We start from the raw sequence: 18,766 nt of genomic DNA on the forward strand, positions 1-18,766 counted from the left end.
ACCACGTCATGTTGTTCAGTTGATGGATGTTGTACCAAACTGAAAGGAAACTGATCAGGTCCAAGGCACTCAGTAAAAGCTCGGTGATGAACAGCAGTACACGTTCTCCTTACACCATCCGCCTGATCTCCACTCCATCAGATACCCAAATCAGTAACCATCGAAAGCAGCGCTATCGCTCGTCTCGAAACTTCCAAGCGTTCCTCAACGTCCCATCCGCAAGTAGTAAGCCGAAGGCGAAAAGCCCCCCTCAACCATCATCACCAACACGCAACAAACCCCAAAACCCGTAGGTATGACGAGCAGCACAACTCCGGGAGCCGCACTCCCATGACATGCGCAAACACCGCTTTCGCATCCTTCCTTACCCCGTTGAGTAACTCGAGCATCAACTGTAGAAAATAGGCGTATGCCTTCTCCTCACCTTGGCACAAATACCCATCGGGTACCTTTCCCAAAACCACAAAATTATTTCAGAGTACCACAGAAAAACAGAGTACCCAAGAGTCAAGACGACGCAAACCCCTCACAGAACCCCGCTGTGGTGCAGCTCGAACCCCTCTCGCGCCCCCTCTCTTTCTGTTAGATTACCAATTACCGCTCTGAGTAATCGTGGATGATAGGCGTGTAGCTTAACTAAAAGCTTAGTAGTCTGAACGCGGCACGGTCTGCAGTAAACGACGCGTAAATAACGATTAGTAGACATGATGACGAGGGCAATAACGGTATCGCGAACACTGACCAGCGATCCCTTGCGCAACATGTGCAGAGAAGTCACCGTCGTAAACATACGCATACCTTGGTATAATTTACTCATCGTTGTTCCCCTCTCTACTTCATCTTCCGCACCTCTCCGCTTTCCCAACTGGGTAACATGTTGAAAACAGGCGTGTAGCTTCTCCTCAATGCTTAGCAGAGCTTAATTCACGCGATACGACCGGATGTTCGCGGATGGAAGGTTTGGAGACGGTGGATTGGAAATGAGGAGGCGAGGCGAGGGCGAAGGTCGGCCGAGATGACGTAGTGGGGGTGCTGAGACCGCGGCGTTGGGGATATATCATTGCGCGTGGAACGACGCGATGGATGCCGCGGAGGATAGCTGTTGGGGAAAGTCGCGTCAGCGCATAATGCATGAGGAGAACCGTGGGTGTGTTGCGATAAGATGTATTCAAACGTGCCAGGTTTATAGCATTGCGCGTGTTCGAAATGAAGAAAACGCCATCTAATGCCTTCGATATATGCCAAACCAATCATCCCCAAGTACGCCTAAGCTATGCATCAAAATACATGTACGATCTAAAACCAGCATGCATCTACGCGTCTCGATTCGAGAACAAGCTCACAACTCGTCTCGTCTCGGGATGCGAATCTCCCAGCTCCTCGGACCGGGCACGAAACCCATCCACCAATTGTAGGCTCTCCTCATTTCGAGAATGAAGATTTTAGTACTATCCAAATATGTTAGTTCAGTTTTTGAAGTAGTTTGAGTAGTCTTCATGACTTACAATCGCCCAGGAAGTTGAGTCCACTGCCATAACACGTAGTAGAATGTTCTCTTGACAAGGTTGAATTCGGCCTTGACCTCCTGCCACATTGTCATCTTCCTCGCGTCCCAGTCTCGCTTGAAGCTTGGGATCTTTTCTCCGCCAGTCAAGATGTCGATTGGTTTGTCTTCGTCAGAGTCTTCGAGCGCGAGTCTTGTCTTCAACACTCCTTTGTCGGTCGCCGGTAGCGCAGGAGCCATGTCGCTAGGTAAGCCATCGCGCTCCTCGATCATACGACGGAAATCTTTGATGGCGGACAGTGAATGTGAAAGACGGTTCATCGTGTTGATGAGAGCGACAAGCTCTGTGCGGCGAAGCGGCGGGTCCTTTGAGGAATCGTTCTCGTCGAACTCGAAGAGCACCTTAAGAGCTGTGCCGTAGCCGTTCGTTTGTAGTTTACCCCAAAGTCGGCACTTGTCGCATCCGACGCAATCCATGATGCGACTAACATTCCTGAACCGGTTGCGGAAATCCTCCTTCAATACCATTGTGTCGGGGTCTTGGAACATGACCGTCTCGTCGAAAATCTCGGGACCTGAGGGGAGGGCGGATGCGAGGCGCAGGACCGAGTTCTTGGTACGGAGATCTTGTTCGGGGTCTTCAGAGCAGAAGGAGTAGTCGGAAATATGCTGCCTGATCTTGCCTACAGCTCGCATGACGAGTGCGTAGTTGAAGTAGACATTGGAGATGCGCTCGGGGTAGTTGTGTAGGCGTTGCTCGTAGCAGGCCAGGTTGGGTCCCCACTCTCCTGTTGTCTGGTTGAGGTAGTCGTAGCAGAGGTGCGTGGAGATGGACGCGTGCATGCCAGAGATGACGCGGTGGAAGACGCGCTTCTCCAGGCAGGTATCGTCGAATTCGACAGGGTCGAGGCTATCTACAGGAGAACCGTGAGCAATCGCAGACTGAACCTTTTGCTTCTTGCCCTGTTCCTGCATGACGTTGCGGAACTGATTTGCGGCGTGCAGTTGCTGTTGGTTTCCAAACCCGCCAAAAGACGATCCTCCAGGTGGTGACGAACTACCAGTGGAGGGTGCATTCTTGGGAGGCTTACTGAAGCAGTTCTCCCGGTATATAGCCTCCCACACCTGCTGAGCTCCGACGCCCGAGTATCCGGTGAAGCGCTCTGGGTTGTCTACAAGCGACACGTAGTCGCCCTTTGCAGTCGCCGATTCGTCGTCCGGTACGCAGTAGTCGCGCTCGTCGCATTCGTCGTCGTACTCGACCACACAGCTCTCGTCGACGTTTTCGCCTAGGCTGCCGTGTAGCGGCCGTTTCCTCTCTTCCCGTTGTTGCTTCCTCCCCGGATGTTGTGCTGTAGGCCCCTCCAGCTTGCCGAGTTCTTTTGCGCGCCAGACGAGCGGTATGTCTTCCTCGTTGTCCAGTGTATTAACCGCGCATGCGATGTTCCCGCACATGCCATTCTCGTCGTCCCAGAACGGACATTTCTTGCTGTACAGGTTCAATCGGTAATGCGAAAAGAAGTCGGTGTTTTGCGTGATGGACTGGAGGTATGGGTGTATGGCTTCGTTGAGCTGTTCGAGGGTATTGTAGCTTACGCAAGCGTCGGAAACTATCGCACCAGGCGATATCTGAAAAGCGGTCTTAGTATCTGAGTCTCCAGGTTGGGCTGGTGGAGCTTTCGACTTGTTGCTTACATCGCAGACGTCTGACGGAGGACTACTCGACTTGGTAGCATGGCTCGCAGCGTGTGAGCTACCCAGCAGCGAGAAGACGGCTAGGTAGAACACCTGCGCGGCGGAGCGCATCGTGGTGATGGTATGATGTGGCTACTTGAGTCCTCCAGTCAGTAAACGTCGGCGACAGCGCCTCCCAAGGGGTTGGAGGAGTTAGAAACTTACAACTACTCGTATCCTCGGTATATGAGTCTCTCCGGTAAATTAAATGCCGAGTGTACGTGTGGGGTAGGCAAAGAGGCCAGCGTGTAGATTATTGAAACCGCGTTGGCGCAAGTCGGAAATCAGACCCTGGGCGAAGTAGGAAGTTCCGACTCGAGGCAATCTAAGATAAATGAAAGACAAAGCCTAAGCCGAATTCACAAGAGGCCAAAAGAGTGAACCGTGGAAGGGACAGGTGTATGGTACTAGATCAGACCCGCGGCATTCCAGGGAATTGTAATCAGTCGTCCATCGGGCCACGGTTGTAGCAATGTGGCCAGTACCAAAGGCTGTGGCGGCGGTGACATGCCAATTGGACCCTGACGTGACGCGCTAGCGGGAGGCTCAACGGACCACTCTTTCGTGCGGCTCTGCAAATCCACTCGCGCGTTAGATATCCAAAACAACTGCAGCGAGCGCATATCCTAAGAATAGTTTCCTGATAACGGCCGCTAAATCTTCGACATGGCTGAACCCACCAAAGCGACAGGGAGTTGGACAGATGCCTTTCCTGCCCCACGTTGCACCGCACCGACGCTTTCACGCGAAGAGGCCCTGTCACATCTCTCGTCTCCAGACTTGCTCATTGTCGATGTGCGACGCACCGATTATGAGGGCGGAACTATTAGAGGTAGCCTAAACCTTCCCGCCCACTCTTTCTACATGAACCGCGGGGTATTGTACGATTTGTGCAAAAGGGCGGGAGTCAAACGCGTTGCATTCTATTGTGGTCAGTTCTTCACCTCATGAAAATGGCGTTCTTGATGCGACATGAAGGAGATGATCGTGTGTTGGTGGCGTGAGATGCGCGCCACATGGCATCGTCATTTGGGATCACAAACAACAGGATCCTACTAGTATACTGACACATCATAGGCGCATCGAATGGAAGAGGCCCCAGGTGTTCCGGCTGGTTTGCAGACTACATTGCGGACAAGGGCGATGATCAGATCACATCCTTGACACTTGGTGGTGGCATCAAGGGTTGGGTGAAGGCTGGAGAACCGTACACACAACAAATGGACGGCTTCGAGCCAGAGTATTGGAAACAGTTTGAATGAACATGCATTAGAGTATTTAAATATATACGGTCGTAAGATCGATTCGATGCCTCATCTATTACTCATCCGAGTCGTCGTCTATGATTCGTCTGCCTCTTTTCCTTTGAACGACAGGCGCCTCTTGCTCCACTTCTGAATCAGAATCAAGAACGACAGCGTCCTTCCTGCTCGCACCCTTCTTGACGAGCGGTGCATCATCGTCACTATCACTGCTGACAACTGCATCGTCGTCCGTGATGTCGCTGGTAAAGAGCTTCTCGCGTCTGGGTGTCCGCTTTGGCTTGCTGGCAGCTTTGACGACTGCTTGCGTCCCCGCCCCAACACCAAAGATATCAATACTGGGCAAGCTGGATGTAGGCACTACCTCTTCCTCTTCCCCTTCAATGATGAAGCTAGCCAGCTCCGAGTCATTCTGCCATGCAAGAGGGTCCTCCGGTTCATCCGCACCCAACGTGTCGTCCGAGCCAATTGTGTCGGCTTGGGATGGTAGGCGGAAACGGGGATCTGTCGGTGGTGGAGACGACTCATTGCTTTCCATAGCGAGGTTGGACACGCGCCAGTTAGGTGTTTTTGTTATCGGTGTTTCATCCAATGCGTCGGTGTCGTAAGTCGGTGTTCCCACAGCTGGTTTGTCTTTCCGCGCTCGACCACGAGGTGCTGGTGTTTTAGGGGTCTTCGGAGGTGCCATCTCTTTGGGTTTCGGCACTGGCTTTCCTTTTGGTTTCGGTGCCGCTTTCTCTTTTGGTGGCGCCTTCTCCTTGGGTTTCGCCGGTGCCTTTGCTTTCGGTTTCGGGCCAGGTTTTGCTTTTGCTTTGGTCGTCGGAAGGACCGGTGAAGCGGGTTCATCGTCTTCCCACATGTCTTCTGCGATGACTGGCGCAACCTCCGCATTTGACACAACGAAACCATCGTCTGCATCTGATTCGCAATCAGAATAGTGCAGATCGCGCTGGAACTTTTCCAGGCGGTCAGTGTCCATATCGTGCATGCGTTGCATAGTACCGGCAAAAGCCCGTGTGACACGACCTGGCCCGACTCGACGGGTTTTGTAAGGCAGGGTGCGCTGTCGCTCGGGAAATTTGCTCAGGTCCAATCCCCCAACCATAGGAGCGTCATCATCGTCGAAGACTGTCTGGTATCGCCTCTCGAGATCCTGCATCGCTGAGTCGTCCAGAAGGACCGGCTCGAGTGGTGGCATCTCAAAGGCTGTCTCGCTGGGATATACTGGCATAGCAGCTTTCTTCCCTCGACCCTTTGGTACAATCTCCTCGCCCATACGGCCTGCAGTGACGAAGCCAGTGATGACATCGTCTGGCATGTGAAATTTCTTAGGAGGCTTCTTTGTCCGCCTTCCCTTTTTCGGCTCTGGGAGCCAGTCTTTCTGAGAGTTTTCGGCGGGGATTTCTACCGCGCGTCGGTCAACGACTGGCTTGACATCTGGTGGTAGAATCCTGCGAGATACGTCGTCGTGGAAATTGAAGTGCCCTCCATCTGCAATAAGCTCTTGCATCTTGAGGTAGCTGTCGTTTGCCTTGTTCGCGTCATTTTCTTCCTTGCCTTCCATTTGAAGCATCACAATTCGTCCCTGGCGTTTTCTACCTGTACGGCCCATGCGCTGCAACATGCGGATCGGCGATGCTTTCGAATCGTAACAGATGATGAGATCGACCTCGCCAATGTCGAGACCTTCTTCACCAATCGAGGTGGCAATCAACGTGTTGAATTCGCCATTCTTGAATTTTTCGATAGCCTCCAACTGGTCCTTCTGCGACATACCTTCCGAATTCTTCCCGTGCGCTTGTCCGACGAAGATGCGTGGGCGAATCATCGGCTGGTGTCTTTTCAGGATGCGCGCGATTTCTTCGGCGCTGTCACGAAAGTGGGCGAATACCATAATTCTCGTCTGCGAAGGAGGCGCGCCATCGACGTTTCGGCCATCACCTGCGTTAACAAAGTGATCCAGAATAACCTGCTGCAAATACTCCAACTTTGGATGCCCAACAAAGTTGTCGTCGTTGATCCACCCATGGAGACGCACCATCAGTTTCTTCCAAGCGTCACTATCGAGGATCTGCTTCTTGTACTTGGACTTTGTTTTAGCAGCTTCATCCTGAAACTCCTTCATTTTGATGTAGAAGGGTCCCATGCCATGGTACTTCAGTAGATCCATTCCGTGGGAGATAGATGCGAGGATAGCAAAGATGGTGTGAACCGTGCTTTGAAGGCCACGGTTGGCGTTCCGACCGACCTCTTGGAACCACTTCTTCTTGGCTTGTTGGCACCCGAAAGGTGTCAAGTCGCGGGGGTTCTTGCTCCAATAAGCGTTGAGGCCAGCTATTGTGTTCACCAAGGGTTGTAGTGCTTGGCTGTATAGCTCCATACACATCTCCATCTCGTCTGTATTTTGGAAGACTTTCTTGTCGATCTTGCGCTGATGAACATAGCTGCAGATATCCATAGAGTTCTCCGTTCGAATCTCTACTTTGGAAATATCCAGACCGTCGATGACTTTCTGAACCGACTCAACATCAGCACCAGGTGTAGCCGTTAAGGCCAGCACTCGGAAACTCGTATTAAATCGGCGGAGGAAGCTGACGACCTCGACGTAAGCATAAGCGCCGGTCGCACGATGAGCTTCATCAACAACCAATAGTACAATCTTCTTGGGATCTGCGTATCCAGATTTCAAGTCGTTTAGGAGTGTCTGAGGCGTCATGAAGAAGACTCTTTTCTCTTTCCATTCTTCTGCGCGTAAGCCTGTCGACACGCCTCCGGTAAGCATTGTGGTGTACGAGCGCGGAATACCTGCGATATGGAAGCAGGCTTCTACCTGCTGTGCCACGAGCGGCTTGGTTGGAGCGACAAAAACTATCTGTGCTTCCGTCGTCCATCGAAACCAGTTCAGTATGATCGTAGCTGCGATGAATGTTTTACCCAGACCAGTCGGAAGAGCGACCAGAAGGTTGTGAAAGAGACCTCTCTGGACGATGTTGAATTGGTAGTCTCTGATAGTGCCCAGGTTTGTTGGATACACCCATGTCTTGATTGCTTCTGGATCCAGCTTGTGGTGAGTGGGTGGCTCTGCCTTCTGGTCGACGACAAAATTGTAACGCTTGTTTACTTGGGATGGGGCAATTGTACTATCAACACCCGCACGACCGAACAAGGTAGTTTGCCGTAGGCCAGTGAGAGGTGCGACCACGCGCTTTCTGGCCGACGTAACTTGTACATCGTCCTGCTTCTGTGGCGAGGAACATGAGGAGGCAAAGGCGTCAGATGGGAGATCTGCTAGGTCTTGGGTGAAGTCATAGGCACCTGTTGCCGCTGCCGTCGCAGCCCGAACTGGTAATCTTGGTGACTCGTCAATGTCGATGTCGACATCCCCGAATGAGTCTGAAGGAACTGGAGACGGCGGCGCTTGCGGTGCGGGCCTAGATGATGTTGACTGTCTACCCGGCAAAGACACATTCCTCGTAGCGTCCAACCCATTCTGTTTCGCAGGTGCTGATGGCTTATGAACGCCAATCGTGGTAGCAGGCTTCGTCCATATTGCTCCTCGCGGTTTCCACGGTGGGGAGTCTGTTGGAGGTGGCTGTGTAAAGAATGTGTCTGGCATCTCGAGGTTGATGGTGGATACATGAATGCGTTCTTTCCGTTTATCCGCAGCAGTCTCTTTGACGGGCGATGCATCTTCATCATAGCTTTGCTTCGACTGCGCTCTCTTCTTGCGACTTGCAGGCACGCTCTTTGCAGGTGAGACACTCTTGCTGCCTTTCTCAGACAATGTCTGATCGGATTCATCAAATGCGTCTTCATCCTCATCAGACGATACGAATGGGCCTCGGCGACGTCCTCGTTGTGCCTTGCGCGGAACAGACTCCGATTGCTCATTTACGTTGCTGATCTTTCGCCGCTTGGCTGGCCTTGGTGAGGGCGGGAAGGCAGGCGTGTTCTCTTTCTCGGCCTGCGTTGCGGCATCGAGAAACTCCGTGTCGTCAAACTCATCGCCATACTCATCACTGTCGTCCATTGCGCTGGTGTATGAGAGGCGGCGGCACTTTATTAGTGGCGTGGTGAGGTAAATGTCGCGACGCGTCGTTTTCTAGCGCGTTTTGGCGCAGATGGATGGGGCAGGTGTGGTGGACCCCTGCAGCCCTGGAGTCCAGGCTACCACTGGTAAGGTTCCAGCCGACGTGCCTCGATATGACGCCGCCGGCCCGACAAGGCTTACCACACGAGGCATAGTCGAAACCCAATATAAGCACAACGGAGCCACTACTCGCCAAACCCCTATGTACTGACTAGTAGTGTAACAGTGCAATAAAAAGCGAGATGGCCTGCCCCGGATTCTCAGTGTGTGCGCCAACGTTCGTTCTTTATTCTGATTCAGCCTTCAAGTACTCGTACTTCCCACGCTCGCTTACCGCATCTTCAGTATACCTGTATTAATCCTCGCAATCGAACCGCTATTTACAACCTTCGCGTAATACCCAAACCCAAAACATATTCAAGATGAAGTACTCCGCTGTTCTCCTTTTCGCCATTGGCGCCTTCGCTCTTCCCCAGGATGCGTCTGTTACCAGCGCCCCAGCGGCTGCCGCCATTCCTAGCGGTCTCTCTCCCGCCATCAGCTGTGCCATGGACTGCGACGCCGGCGATGTGAACTGCCAGGCTGCATGCTTGGGCAACGCTCGCCCCAACGCCTCCCAGGCTATCGCAACCAACGAATGTGCTGCCAAGTGCGACCAGGGCGATGGCTCTACCTCCGACTCCATTGCCTACGCCAAGTGCGTCGACAGCTGCATCAACAGCCTTTTCCCCAGCAGCCAAACCGCTTTCGCCCCTGGCGCTGCTGGTGGCGCTGTTGCCTCCGGCTCTGCTTCTGGTTCTGCTGCTGCAGGTGCCTCTGCCTCTGCTACCGGCTCTGCCAACCCTACGGCTACCTCAGGTATGATTGTCATCGGCAGTAGATTCTGCTCATTCTTGTACTAACGATAACCCAGGAGACTCTGCCTCTGCCTCTGGAACCGAATCTGGCTCCGGAGCTGGTGCCGCCTCCACTGGTGCCGCCGACAAGGCTTCAGCTCGTATCGCTGGTGCCGGTCTCGCCGGTCTTTTGGCCATCTTCGCCTTGTAAACTTCTTCGTCTACAATTTGGAACTTGCTAGGAGTTGATTGTTTGGTGGGAAATGAGGTGGGAGTTGATGAGGGAAAAGACAAACGGAAAATGGCTATGTCATGGTTGGATGTTGAACTTCTCGTGCGCGGAAGACAGCAGCCTATGGTGATACGATCTGTTTGGCGGCAAGATGCAGACAACGTGCAGAACAATTCAATCATACTGCCGTTCTAAGGAATGTACTTGACCTATTGTCGCGTATTCTGTGAAATGAGTGAGGTACCGTTGCGAGTTGCAGTCGCTGAGGAGGGGGATCCGCACTGGGGATGCTAGCGCAGCTAATGTTGGCGCTGGCTCGTGCGTTTTCCATGCAGGTCAGCGGCTTGACCTCGGCAGGCAGATGTCATCAAGGCCCCACCCCGACCATGACAAGTGCCCGCACACCTTGAAGAAATCAGGGTAATCCATCGTGAATACATCCAGCCGAAACAGAACATAGTAATCTTTGCGCTTCCGCAAACAGAGGGAGTTCATCGGTACTGGAGCCGAGCGTTGTTTCTTGCGATCACGAACGTTGCCAGCACATTCCCAGCTCCCCAAGGTTGAGGCAGTATTGGCAAGCATCATGGCGCGGACACGGCTGTGTACTGTAAGTGGTTATATCTGCCCTCGGACCGAAAGTTTGATTGTTGTCGCTGAAAACCTTGCTCGATCAATGGGCATGAAAAGGGGCTTTGCGCGCCGTTGATGGACAGAAAACAGATAGGTTCCGGCACGGTTATGGCTCTTCGACCGATCTGCAAGCGCCTGTCGTTCCCGCATGCACCAAACTAGAGGGCCAGTCTAGGTAGGCGTCGCCGATAACCACCTTGCTGCGCTCTACTGTCGCAAAGTGACGTCCTGGTGATTCAGCGCATTTCAAGAATAGCGTTTGGAGTGTTGAATGTGCCTTGAACATCTTTCAGCCACCGGTTGATTGCGGCCAGTGCCCTCCTGCACTGTACACGACCGCGCAACTCGCAATGCGTGTACCGACTTGCCCAAGTCTGCCTATCGCCATGTACCAGACGACGTGGTTCTCGTAGTTTTCATGGCGGAACCGGATCGCGTGGCTTTTGAATCCAGTTTATGGCAAAAGAACCTAAAGACCGCCCCTTCAAGATGAGACAATGCTAACACATCCCCAACCGCTATGCTGAACCATGCTGGGTTCAAACTTTCACGAAGTACTTTGCTGAGGCATGAAACGTCTCTGTAAACCAGACGCGGTGGAGGGGGGGGTTGGAAGCGATATGTTGTGAGTGGGCAGGTCCTTGACGGAGAATGATGTGCACCACTGAGTGCTGGTGGTGAAAGCGACCGTGAAATGCCCCGATAACGCAAATATAAGATAGCGCTGTGGAGCTCTGAGATCACTCAAAGTCTTGTGACTATAGGACTCTGCATCGATATACGAGCGCAAGCGATGACGAAGAAGACTCTTCGCTGTTGTCGCTTATTCGTCAACACGGGTAGGCGCGTGGGCACAAGATAGTTGTGTCGCAACTTCAGAGATGAAGTCAATGAGGTCTTTAAGCTGCGACCTGCCTGTAGGACCAGAGCAGTGTCGAAATCCGGCCCCGCCTCTGCTGCTCATAGACAGACTGATCTGCAAGGCGCATTTCGACAATCACTCCACGTCTGTCTTGGCGCAAGAGTGTTGTGAGATATCGCAAGCTGAGTCCTCGGTCACTTGGCGGAGTTTAGTCACCAACACGTTCGAAACGGCTCCCAAGTTCGAGTGAGGCCCAGCGAAGGAGGGACTGGCGCGTTCCGCGCAGAACCGGATAGGCCACTTTGGTTAGGGTCGGTTGCAAGCCTGGGGAGTGCGCCGGGTCGCACACGCAAGTCACTGTCAATGAGACGGCTGCTTTGACAAGCCGTGTTTTGACATCGGTGTCGTCTTCTGCGAAAATCCCATCAAAGCCCATGAGACGGTGCGTGGGCCACATTGTTGCTGCAAGTGCGCGAGCTGATGTGCGCCAACGATCACGTTAGCGAATGCCGGTAACAGCGAATGAGGAGCGGGCAATCTGAGGCCGACGAGGGTTGCTAGGGTGCGGCTGGGTGTCTGGGTGTTTCGAAGGGGGGCAACAAGGCAGCCGACACGATATGACTGAATGCGTCTGCTAGCGTCCCTTGTCTGCGGACCTAGCAATGCCGCTGGATAATCCCGCGAACCGCACGGGTTGCAGGCACATGTGCGACACGACCATGGGCGGCGCTGGAGCTTCACCACCAGATGGAAGTCGACGATGGAGACGATCGGGCCGTCTGAACCAGGCTGATTTGGCCGGAACAGGTGGATGTGTAAGAGAGTCAGACGCGACTGGGCCTAGTGTGGCAGGGCCGCAGAAAGGAATAACAATAAACGATCCAGGCGCTCTGCGTTTCCGGACACATGCGCGGGCAATGAGGCGCATGTCCTGACTCTGCCAGCTTGGGTGACGCAATGTGTGCTGTGGAAGATTCGGCATCAAGCCTTTCCATCCACGGATCTCTGCCAAACGACGAGGTCTCGTTAAGACCAGTCGACCCTTGTCGGCGCTAAATCGAGTTAGACGATGGACTGTACCATACATCGCCTCCTTCCAACCTTCGTCGCCGCGCCCACGCCATCATCACAGCACTCGATACCAGATCAGTAGGCCTAGCGAAATGTCGAGGCGCACGCAATCGATGAGATGTGATGAATATAATGCCTCAATTTGATGAAACCGAGTAGTGACTCGAACGACGCAGCCTGTCCGCTGGCCTATACAAGTGGACATGACTGAGACAGGCGGAGCAACTGCACATTACAGAGATAGTCGCCGCATGATGGGTGCGTTGCCGGTGTATGTCAGACAGGGGTGGTGGAGATCGTTGAAGGATGAAGCCGTGTGAACATGAACGTGCAAAAACCATCAAAAGAACACATCGTGACAAAGGACCCATCAGCGCCCCCGTCGTTTGCCGAACGACGCACCTGTACGGCGTGGGCAGGCGCGGGCGCTGCTGTCAGGGTGCTGTGGTTAGCAGCACCGATGAGAAAGATGAGATATGCGTAAGAAAGAACCTAGGTCCCACGGACGTAGCCTTGGGCCTAGCTTGGCACCGTTAGACCCATACTACAGCGAGTCCGCCATCTTCGAATTCCTTCAACCACTGCTCCCTTCTTCACTAATTCTTCCCCACACCACGCTTTCTTTCGTCTAACCACGAAACTCCTCCCGGTTTCGCCATCGGCCCCATCAAGCCAGCCGTCTTGAACCCCGAAAATACTCACCCTTGACCTGCTACTTCACAAGTTCGCGTGTATGCGCTGATGGGCCTTCTCATGCTGCGTTGATATCCGCACTTGACGGGCTTCTTTCTAGCGACAACCCTGGCGACAGCCCGCGCCTGCCTTGAAAGGGTTCTTCGCCGTCCTTTTCCTCGGCCGTTTTATTGATTCTGCCTTCTTCTGCAGTAATCGGCATGGCGGACACGAAGAACGGCGAAGGCGAGGCTCCGTCTTCGACGGCTGGGGACCAGTCCAATGCACCATCACCGCGCAACGAAGATGACGCGCAAAGCAATCAACAGCATCAAACCAGCGCTGCATCAGAAGTAGCGCCTTCGAAATCAACTAGCAAGGCTTCTACCAGAAATTCGACACCTGCTGCTTCGTTAGAAGTACGGGAGCCTGCACAAAACCCCAACGACGCGTCTTCTGCCATGGACGACGTGCAACCATCACCTGAGGCGGCCAACGTCGCTTCAAATCAGTCCAAAGCATCGTCAAAGGAGCCAGATCAAAACGGTGAGGCGCTATCGTCATACGGTACGCGATCGCGCGGCCGTCCTGGCAGGTCGCGACCTAATTATGCTGAGGACACCGAAATGGACTTCGAAATGGGAGCTGCAGCCACAAATGGCAACGCATCTGATCCGCCGTCGCGTAATTCTGTGGCTCCCGAGAACGGCCACTCTGCCAGTGTGGGTGGGAAGAAAGGTTCCGCCTCTGCACAAGGCAATGCATCGTGGGGTAATTCCGGAACCAACACTAAAGAGACCGCGCCGAATCCTCATATTTCCGGCACATCAGCAACAGCTGCATCGACTCAATCAAGCACACCACAACCGCAGCCCGCAACCAAACGACGCAAAAATGCTGCTGCGAATGGCGCAAATGGTAGTCACGCGAGTGCCGCTGCGCCAAGCCAAGCAGGGGCGAAGCGCGGAAGCCATGCCAGCGCCATGGTAGCCGCCAACAGCGCGCGAGAGACCAACATGATGACGTTCGAAAACACGGGTGCTTTCCTCAAGCACGGTCACTTGGAAGCCGACGATGGCCAAATTCTTTCAGTCAACGGTAAGTTTTGATTTGCTTTGGCTGCAGCTGACGGTCGCTCCGTTACGCCAGCCACGTCTTGCGGCTTGATTTCCGTTTTCTAATTGGATGTGCAGATCAGGTGTACCTCGTGTGCGAGCCGCCCGGCGAGCCTTACTACCTCTGCCGGGTTATGGAATTTATCCACGTCGACAACGACCCCAAGAAGCGGATAGAGTCCATGCGAGTCAATTGGTTCTATCGCCCACGAGATGTCCAGCGCTACAACAACGACACTCGTCTGGTCTACGCGACCATGCACTCTGATCTATGCCCTCTGGCGTCTTTACGGGGAAAATGCCAAATCTTGCATCGGAGCGAAATCGGCGACCTTGACGAGTATCGCAAAACGAAAGACAGCTTCTGGTTCAACCAGGTTTTTGACCGCTTCATTCATCGCTGGTACGATGTCATTCCCGTCTCATCGGTTATCAACGTACCCGACAAGGTCAAGAAAGCCCTGGACGAGCGGTGGAAGTACATCTGTCTCGAGACGAGTCGGGTAAAGGAACTCACAAGCGCTGTCAAGAGCTGCAAGCGTTGTGTTGGATATTGCGCAGCGTAAGTCTCCATTTACCCATCCACGTGACGGGGCTAACCTGATTAGGAATGACTCCGTTGAGTGCGCAGTCTGTCACAACACCTATCACATGAACTGCGTGCGCCCACCACTACTCAAAAAACCATCTCGTGGATTTGCTTGGGCTTGTGGCCCATGTAGCAGAGCGCAAGAGAAGAAGTTGGAGGCCCGCCTGGGTACCACTCACGAAGATGCCGAAGAGGAAGAAGTCATAGATGAGGAAGAGGAGGAAGCAAGCGGCGATACCAATGCAGACACACCGGACCCCGATTCCCAAGTCGACACACATCCTGCAACACAGGCCGAGATTGCTTTGGCTAAGATGTGGCCTATGCGATATCTTGGCATACACTGCCGGGTAGAGGACGCACTGCAGTACGACGATCGGGCTATTTACCCTCGCGCAAGTTCTCGGCTGGGACCTCGACACCAAGCAAACGTCAACGTCTGGCATGGACACCCTGTGGAACTGGTCAAACCTGCGGAGATTAAGAAACGCTACGTCAAGGCTGCGGGTAACAAGAAGGAAGGCAAGCTATCGAAAGAGACGGTAGCGGCGATTGAAGCAGACAAGGCTGAGAAGGCTAAGCGCCCTAAGTGGGTAATGGACGAGCCGCCTGGTTATGTTCGTCGTGGTGAAGATCTGCCGAACAAGGACTCCAAGTGTACCGCGGAACTGATGTTCAAGATGCCTCCACTAGGAGTACACTCCACTCGAGGAGAAGACAACGCTCCCAACGTCACGGAAGATCAAGTAAAAGCCTACATGGATCGGGCAAGGGCCTTGGCCAAGTCGCATGTTGGAGTGGAACCGTACAACACGAACTTCTTGGATCGGTGCTTGACGCTCTTCACCAAATATCAGTACGACGCGGATGTAGCCTTGAAGCATGTCAAGAAGATCGACAAGCGGAAAGACCTGAAAGAACCAGAGCTGACCAAGGAAGAAGAGAAGAAGTGGAACGAAGGTGTGGCAAAATATGGTTCTGAGATCAGGCTCGTCCGCCAGCACACCAGCAAGACCATGTTCTACGGGGATGCCGTGCGCTATTACTACATGTGGAAGAAGACACCCAAAGGAAGAGAAATCTGGGGCTCTTACAGCAGCCGCAAGGGCCGCAGCAAGAAGGTTGAGCCTGACGCACAATCCCGGCTTGTTGACGACGTAGCGGATGCCGCAGACGACTCGGCTTTCGACAGCGCAAAGGCCATTCAGCGCAAGCGGCTTTTCCAGTGCAAGTTCTGCACAGTTCGCCACTCTCGCCAATGGAGACGCGCGCCTGGCGTGACACCTGGTCAAATGATACCCCCCGATGGTCGTTCCAAGGACAAAACCGGATTCCTCATCGCCCTCTGCCTGCGCTGCGCGAATTTATGGCGCAAGTATGCAGTGACATGGGAAAATGTAGACGAGATCGCAAAGAAGGTCGCGCAGGGTGGAGGCAAGGCGTGGAAGCGTCGCATTGACGAGGAGCTCCTGCGTGAGGTCTACGCCGCGCAGTCGGACCCCAGCTCCAAGAACCCCACTCCGGAGTACGTCGAGATGCCGGCTGCTATCGCCCAACCGATTGCAGAGCCACCGAAGAAGAAGCAGAAAACTGCCGCCATTACCAACGGAGACAGTGGAACAACAACTCCTGTCAACGAGCCTGTCTCGAAGAAGAAAGAAAAAGAGAAGGCTGCCCCGGCGCCCAAAGCCCCAACTCCACCACCAGTCCCTGCGCCTCCAAAACTGAAGCCTTTGCCATGCGCTGTATGTCGGTCGTCGGAAGGTACGCGTCTAGAATGCGCAGCCTGTCGGTTGACTGTTCACAAACCTTGTTACGGTGTCGAAGATACGCGGCAGGCAAACAAGTGGTATTGCGATCCATGCAAGAACGACAAGAAAGAGAGCGTGTCATATGTAAGTTGCAAATTCGTCATTCTTGATACCATGCTGACCATTAAAAGACGTACGAGTGCGTTCTCTGTCCACAGCAGGAGAGCGAGCAAGAGTTCTATGAACAACCGAAGATTACGCACAAGAAGAGGACGGATCGTGATCGCGAAAGGGAGCGCCTAGAGAAGGAGCTTATCGACAAAGCCAAGGACGAGTATCGCCTTCGGCAACAAGAGAAGGGTCGACCGCTTGTACCCCGTGAACCGCTCAAGCGCACCGCTGACAACAACTGGGTGCACGTGTACTGTGCAATATGGCATCCTGAAATCAAGTTCAGCAGCGCGACACGTCTCGACATGGTGGAGGGAATAGGAGCACCAACACTTCGGTACGACGCAGTCTGTAAGCTTTGTAAGACAACCGACGGCGCATGCACTTCGTGCCTGCAGTGCCACGCAACTTTCCATGTTGGCTGCGCGCACAGCAACGGATATACATTCGGATTCGACATGACCCCAGTCAAGGTCTCTCGCAGAGACGCCGTACCTACGGTGACTATGAACGGAGAGACGGGTACTCTGATCGCCGCGATTTGGTGTAAAGACCACGCTCCCAAGACTGTTGTCCACCCAATGAATGAACCCGTAGATGGAACAGACCTGATTGCGCTTCAGCTGTTCGCGCGGGAGTTCAAGCAGGCTGACCTCACCCTGACTGGTACCGCGCGCAAAGCCAATCTGGTGGACCAATCGACACGCATCGTACCCCAAATCGTGCCTGCGCCGGCCAACCGCCGAGCATCTGCAGTCGCAGCGCCCACACCCACGTCAGCCCGAGGTCGACAGTCCAACGCTGGTATATCAGTCAAGGAAGAGTCAAGCGAGCCAGCGGCGCCCAAGCCTGAGCGTAAATGCGTGCGCTGCAAGATCGAATCTAGCCCACGATGGTGGAAACTTGACGAGGAAATGGCAGCAACGCAAGCGCCTCGTATAGTAGACGGACCAATCGACCGCGACGGTACTGCAGATATGAACGGCCACATCGAGAAGAAGCCCGTCGTCGAGGAAGGCCAAATCGTCAACGACAATGGCCAAGGCGATCAGCCAATGACTGATGCGCCAGCTGCTGCTTCACCAGCGCACAAAACCTTGCGGCTCAACACTGATGTGGACGCGGCCCCTTCAGCTTCATACATGTGCCAGAAGTGTCATTGGAAGAAACAAAATGGCAAAGATGATGAGGAGGAAGAGCGAGCGAGATCAGTTTCGATCTTCAAAGAGCCACCACAAACGTATCCACTGCCTGCGACTCAAATCCCACCATATCCACCACCACCACCAGCTTTGGCAGGAGGTTGGGCGCTACAAGGCGGACCGATACCAGGTCAGCCTCCGCCGTTGCCCTCATGGCATAGCGGTGTTCCTCCAGGGCCTGGGCATCCCCCACACCACATGCCCAACGGAAACGGTTACGGGCCACCACCACTACAAGCTCCACCTGTTGGCCATATTCCTGCATTCCACGCGCCATACCCGCCTCAGCCGAATGGGTATGCAGCCTTTTCAGGTGCACCGATGCACTCGGCGATAGCAGCGGCAGGGCTTCGGCCACCGTACTCTGGACCACCCATTAGTGGACCTCCCCAGTTACACCACAACAACGGCGCGATGATGGTCAACGGGGCTATGCAGTCACCACGGACAATGCCCTATTCTCCAACCCATCCTCACGCACATCCTGCGTCGCGTGAAAGCCCATTCACTGCTCCTCCTCCTCCAGTAGCACAGTACCCTGTGCTCCACCACGGAAGCCCTGCACCTGGCAGACCGGCAACACCCATGGATACAGTGATGCGGGAGGCACCAACAGTCACGTCAGCGCCCACTGAGCGGGCCAACACGGGGGCTAGCGCCAGTCCATCTCTTCGCAACTTGTTACATTAGACTTTCCTTTCCCTCGTTATCCTTTCTACTGTATACTCGGTTTCATTTGACCTTCAAGCATGGGACCGGAGTTGAAGCCTTTGGGCGTTTTCTATGTTCAGCGCCCGACGGCGGAATATACGTCACGGTGACGTGGCATTGCGAAACATACGGGGACCTCGGGAGTCTACAGTGGAATGGCGGAAGTATAGAGTGCGATAGTGAGGTCTTCATTGGGCATGTTAATCAGGCGTTTGGTGGCATTATACCACAACGTTTACTCTGTGTTTTGTTTCTTTTTTGCTTTAGGTTAGCGAAGCCGGCATCCCAACGGCACTGAATTTGATCCAACCTATCGTTATGACATGTCCAT

The 18,766-nt window shown here is 53.8% G+C and overlaps 5 protein-coding genes across 5 annotated transcripts; 3 read left to right on the forward strand and 2 right to left on the reverse strand.

Annotated features, from left to right (window-relative positions):
• Positions 1-1,339: 1,339 nt before the first annotated feature.
• Positions 1,340-3,310, reverse strand: J4E84_009457 (uncharacterized protein; the record flags this gene model as incomplete). Its single annotated transcript, XM_049392019.1, has 3 exons — positions 1,340-1,448; positions 1,506-3,133; positions 3,200-3,310. The coding sequence occupies 3 exons, from the start codon at positions 3,308-3,310 to the stop codon at positions 1,340-1,342; spliced, it is 1,848 nt and encodes a 615-aa protein (XP_049240203.1).
• A 792-nt stretch (positions 3,311-4,102) lies between these two features.
• On the forward strand, positions 4,103-4,500 carry J4E84_009458 (uncharacterized protein; the record flags this gene model as incomplete). Its single annotated transcript, XM_049392020.1, has 2 exons — positions 4,103-4,169; positions 4,316-4,500. The coding sequence occupies 2 exons, from the start codon at positions 4,103-4,105 to the stop codon at positions 4,498-4,500; spliced, it is 252 nt and encodes an 83-aa protein (XP_049240204.1).
• A 58-nt stretch (positions 4,501-4,558) lies between these two features.
• On the reverse strand, positions 4,559-8,530 carry J4E84_009459 (uncharacterized protein; the record flags this gene model as incomplete). Its single annotated transcript, XM_049392021.1, has 1 exon — positions 4,559-8,530. The coding sequence occupies one exon, from the start codon at positions 8,528-8,530 to the stop codon at positions 4,559-4,561; it is 3,972 nt and encodes a 1,323-aa protein (XP_049240205.1).
• A 482-nt stretch (positions 8,531-9,012) lies between these two features.
• J4E84_009460 (uncharacterized protein) lies at positions 9,013-9,637 on the forward strand (the record flags this gene model as incomplete). The annotated part of the gene is made up of 2 exons (XM_049392022.1): positions 9,013-9,448; positions 9,504-9,637. The coding sequence occupies 2 exons, from the start codon at positions 9,013-9,015 to the stop codon at positions 9,635-9,637; spliced, it is 570 nt and encodes a 189-aa protein (XP_049240206.1).
• Positions 9,638-13,117: 3,480 nt separating this feature from the next.
• J4E84_009461 (uncharacterized protein) lies at positions 13,118-17,885 on the forward strand (the record flags this gene model as incomplete). The annotated part of the gene is made up of 6 exons (XM_049392023.1): positions 13,118-13,994; positions 14,090-14,573; positions 14,620-16,495; positions 16,543-16,873; positions 16,991-17,762; positions 17,813-17,885. The coding sequence occupies 6 exons, from the start codon at positions 13,118-13,120 to the stop codon at positions 17,883-17,885; spliced, it is 4,413 nt and encodes a 1,470-aa protein (XP_049240207.1).
• Between the last annotated feature and the right edge of the window lie 881 nt (positions 17,886-18,766).

The sequence above is a fragment of the Alternaria hordeiaustralica genome, assembly GCF_023758085.1.
Source record: "Alternaria hordeiaustralica strain BMP 2776 chromosome Unknown scaffold_29, whole genome shotgun sequence".
NCBI lineage: Eukaryota > Fungi > Ascomycota > Dothideomycetes > Pleosporales > Pleosporaceae > Alternaria > Alternaria hordeiaustralica.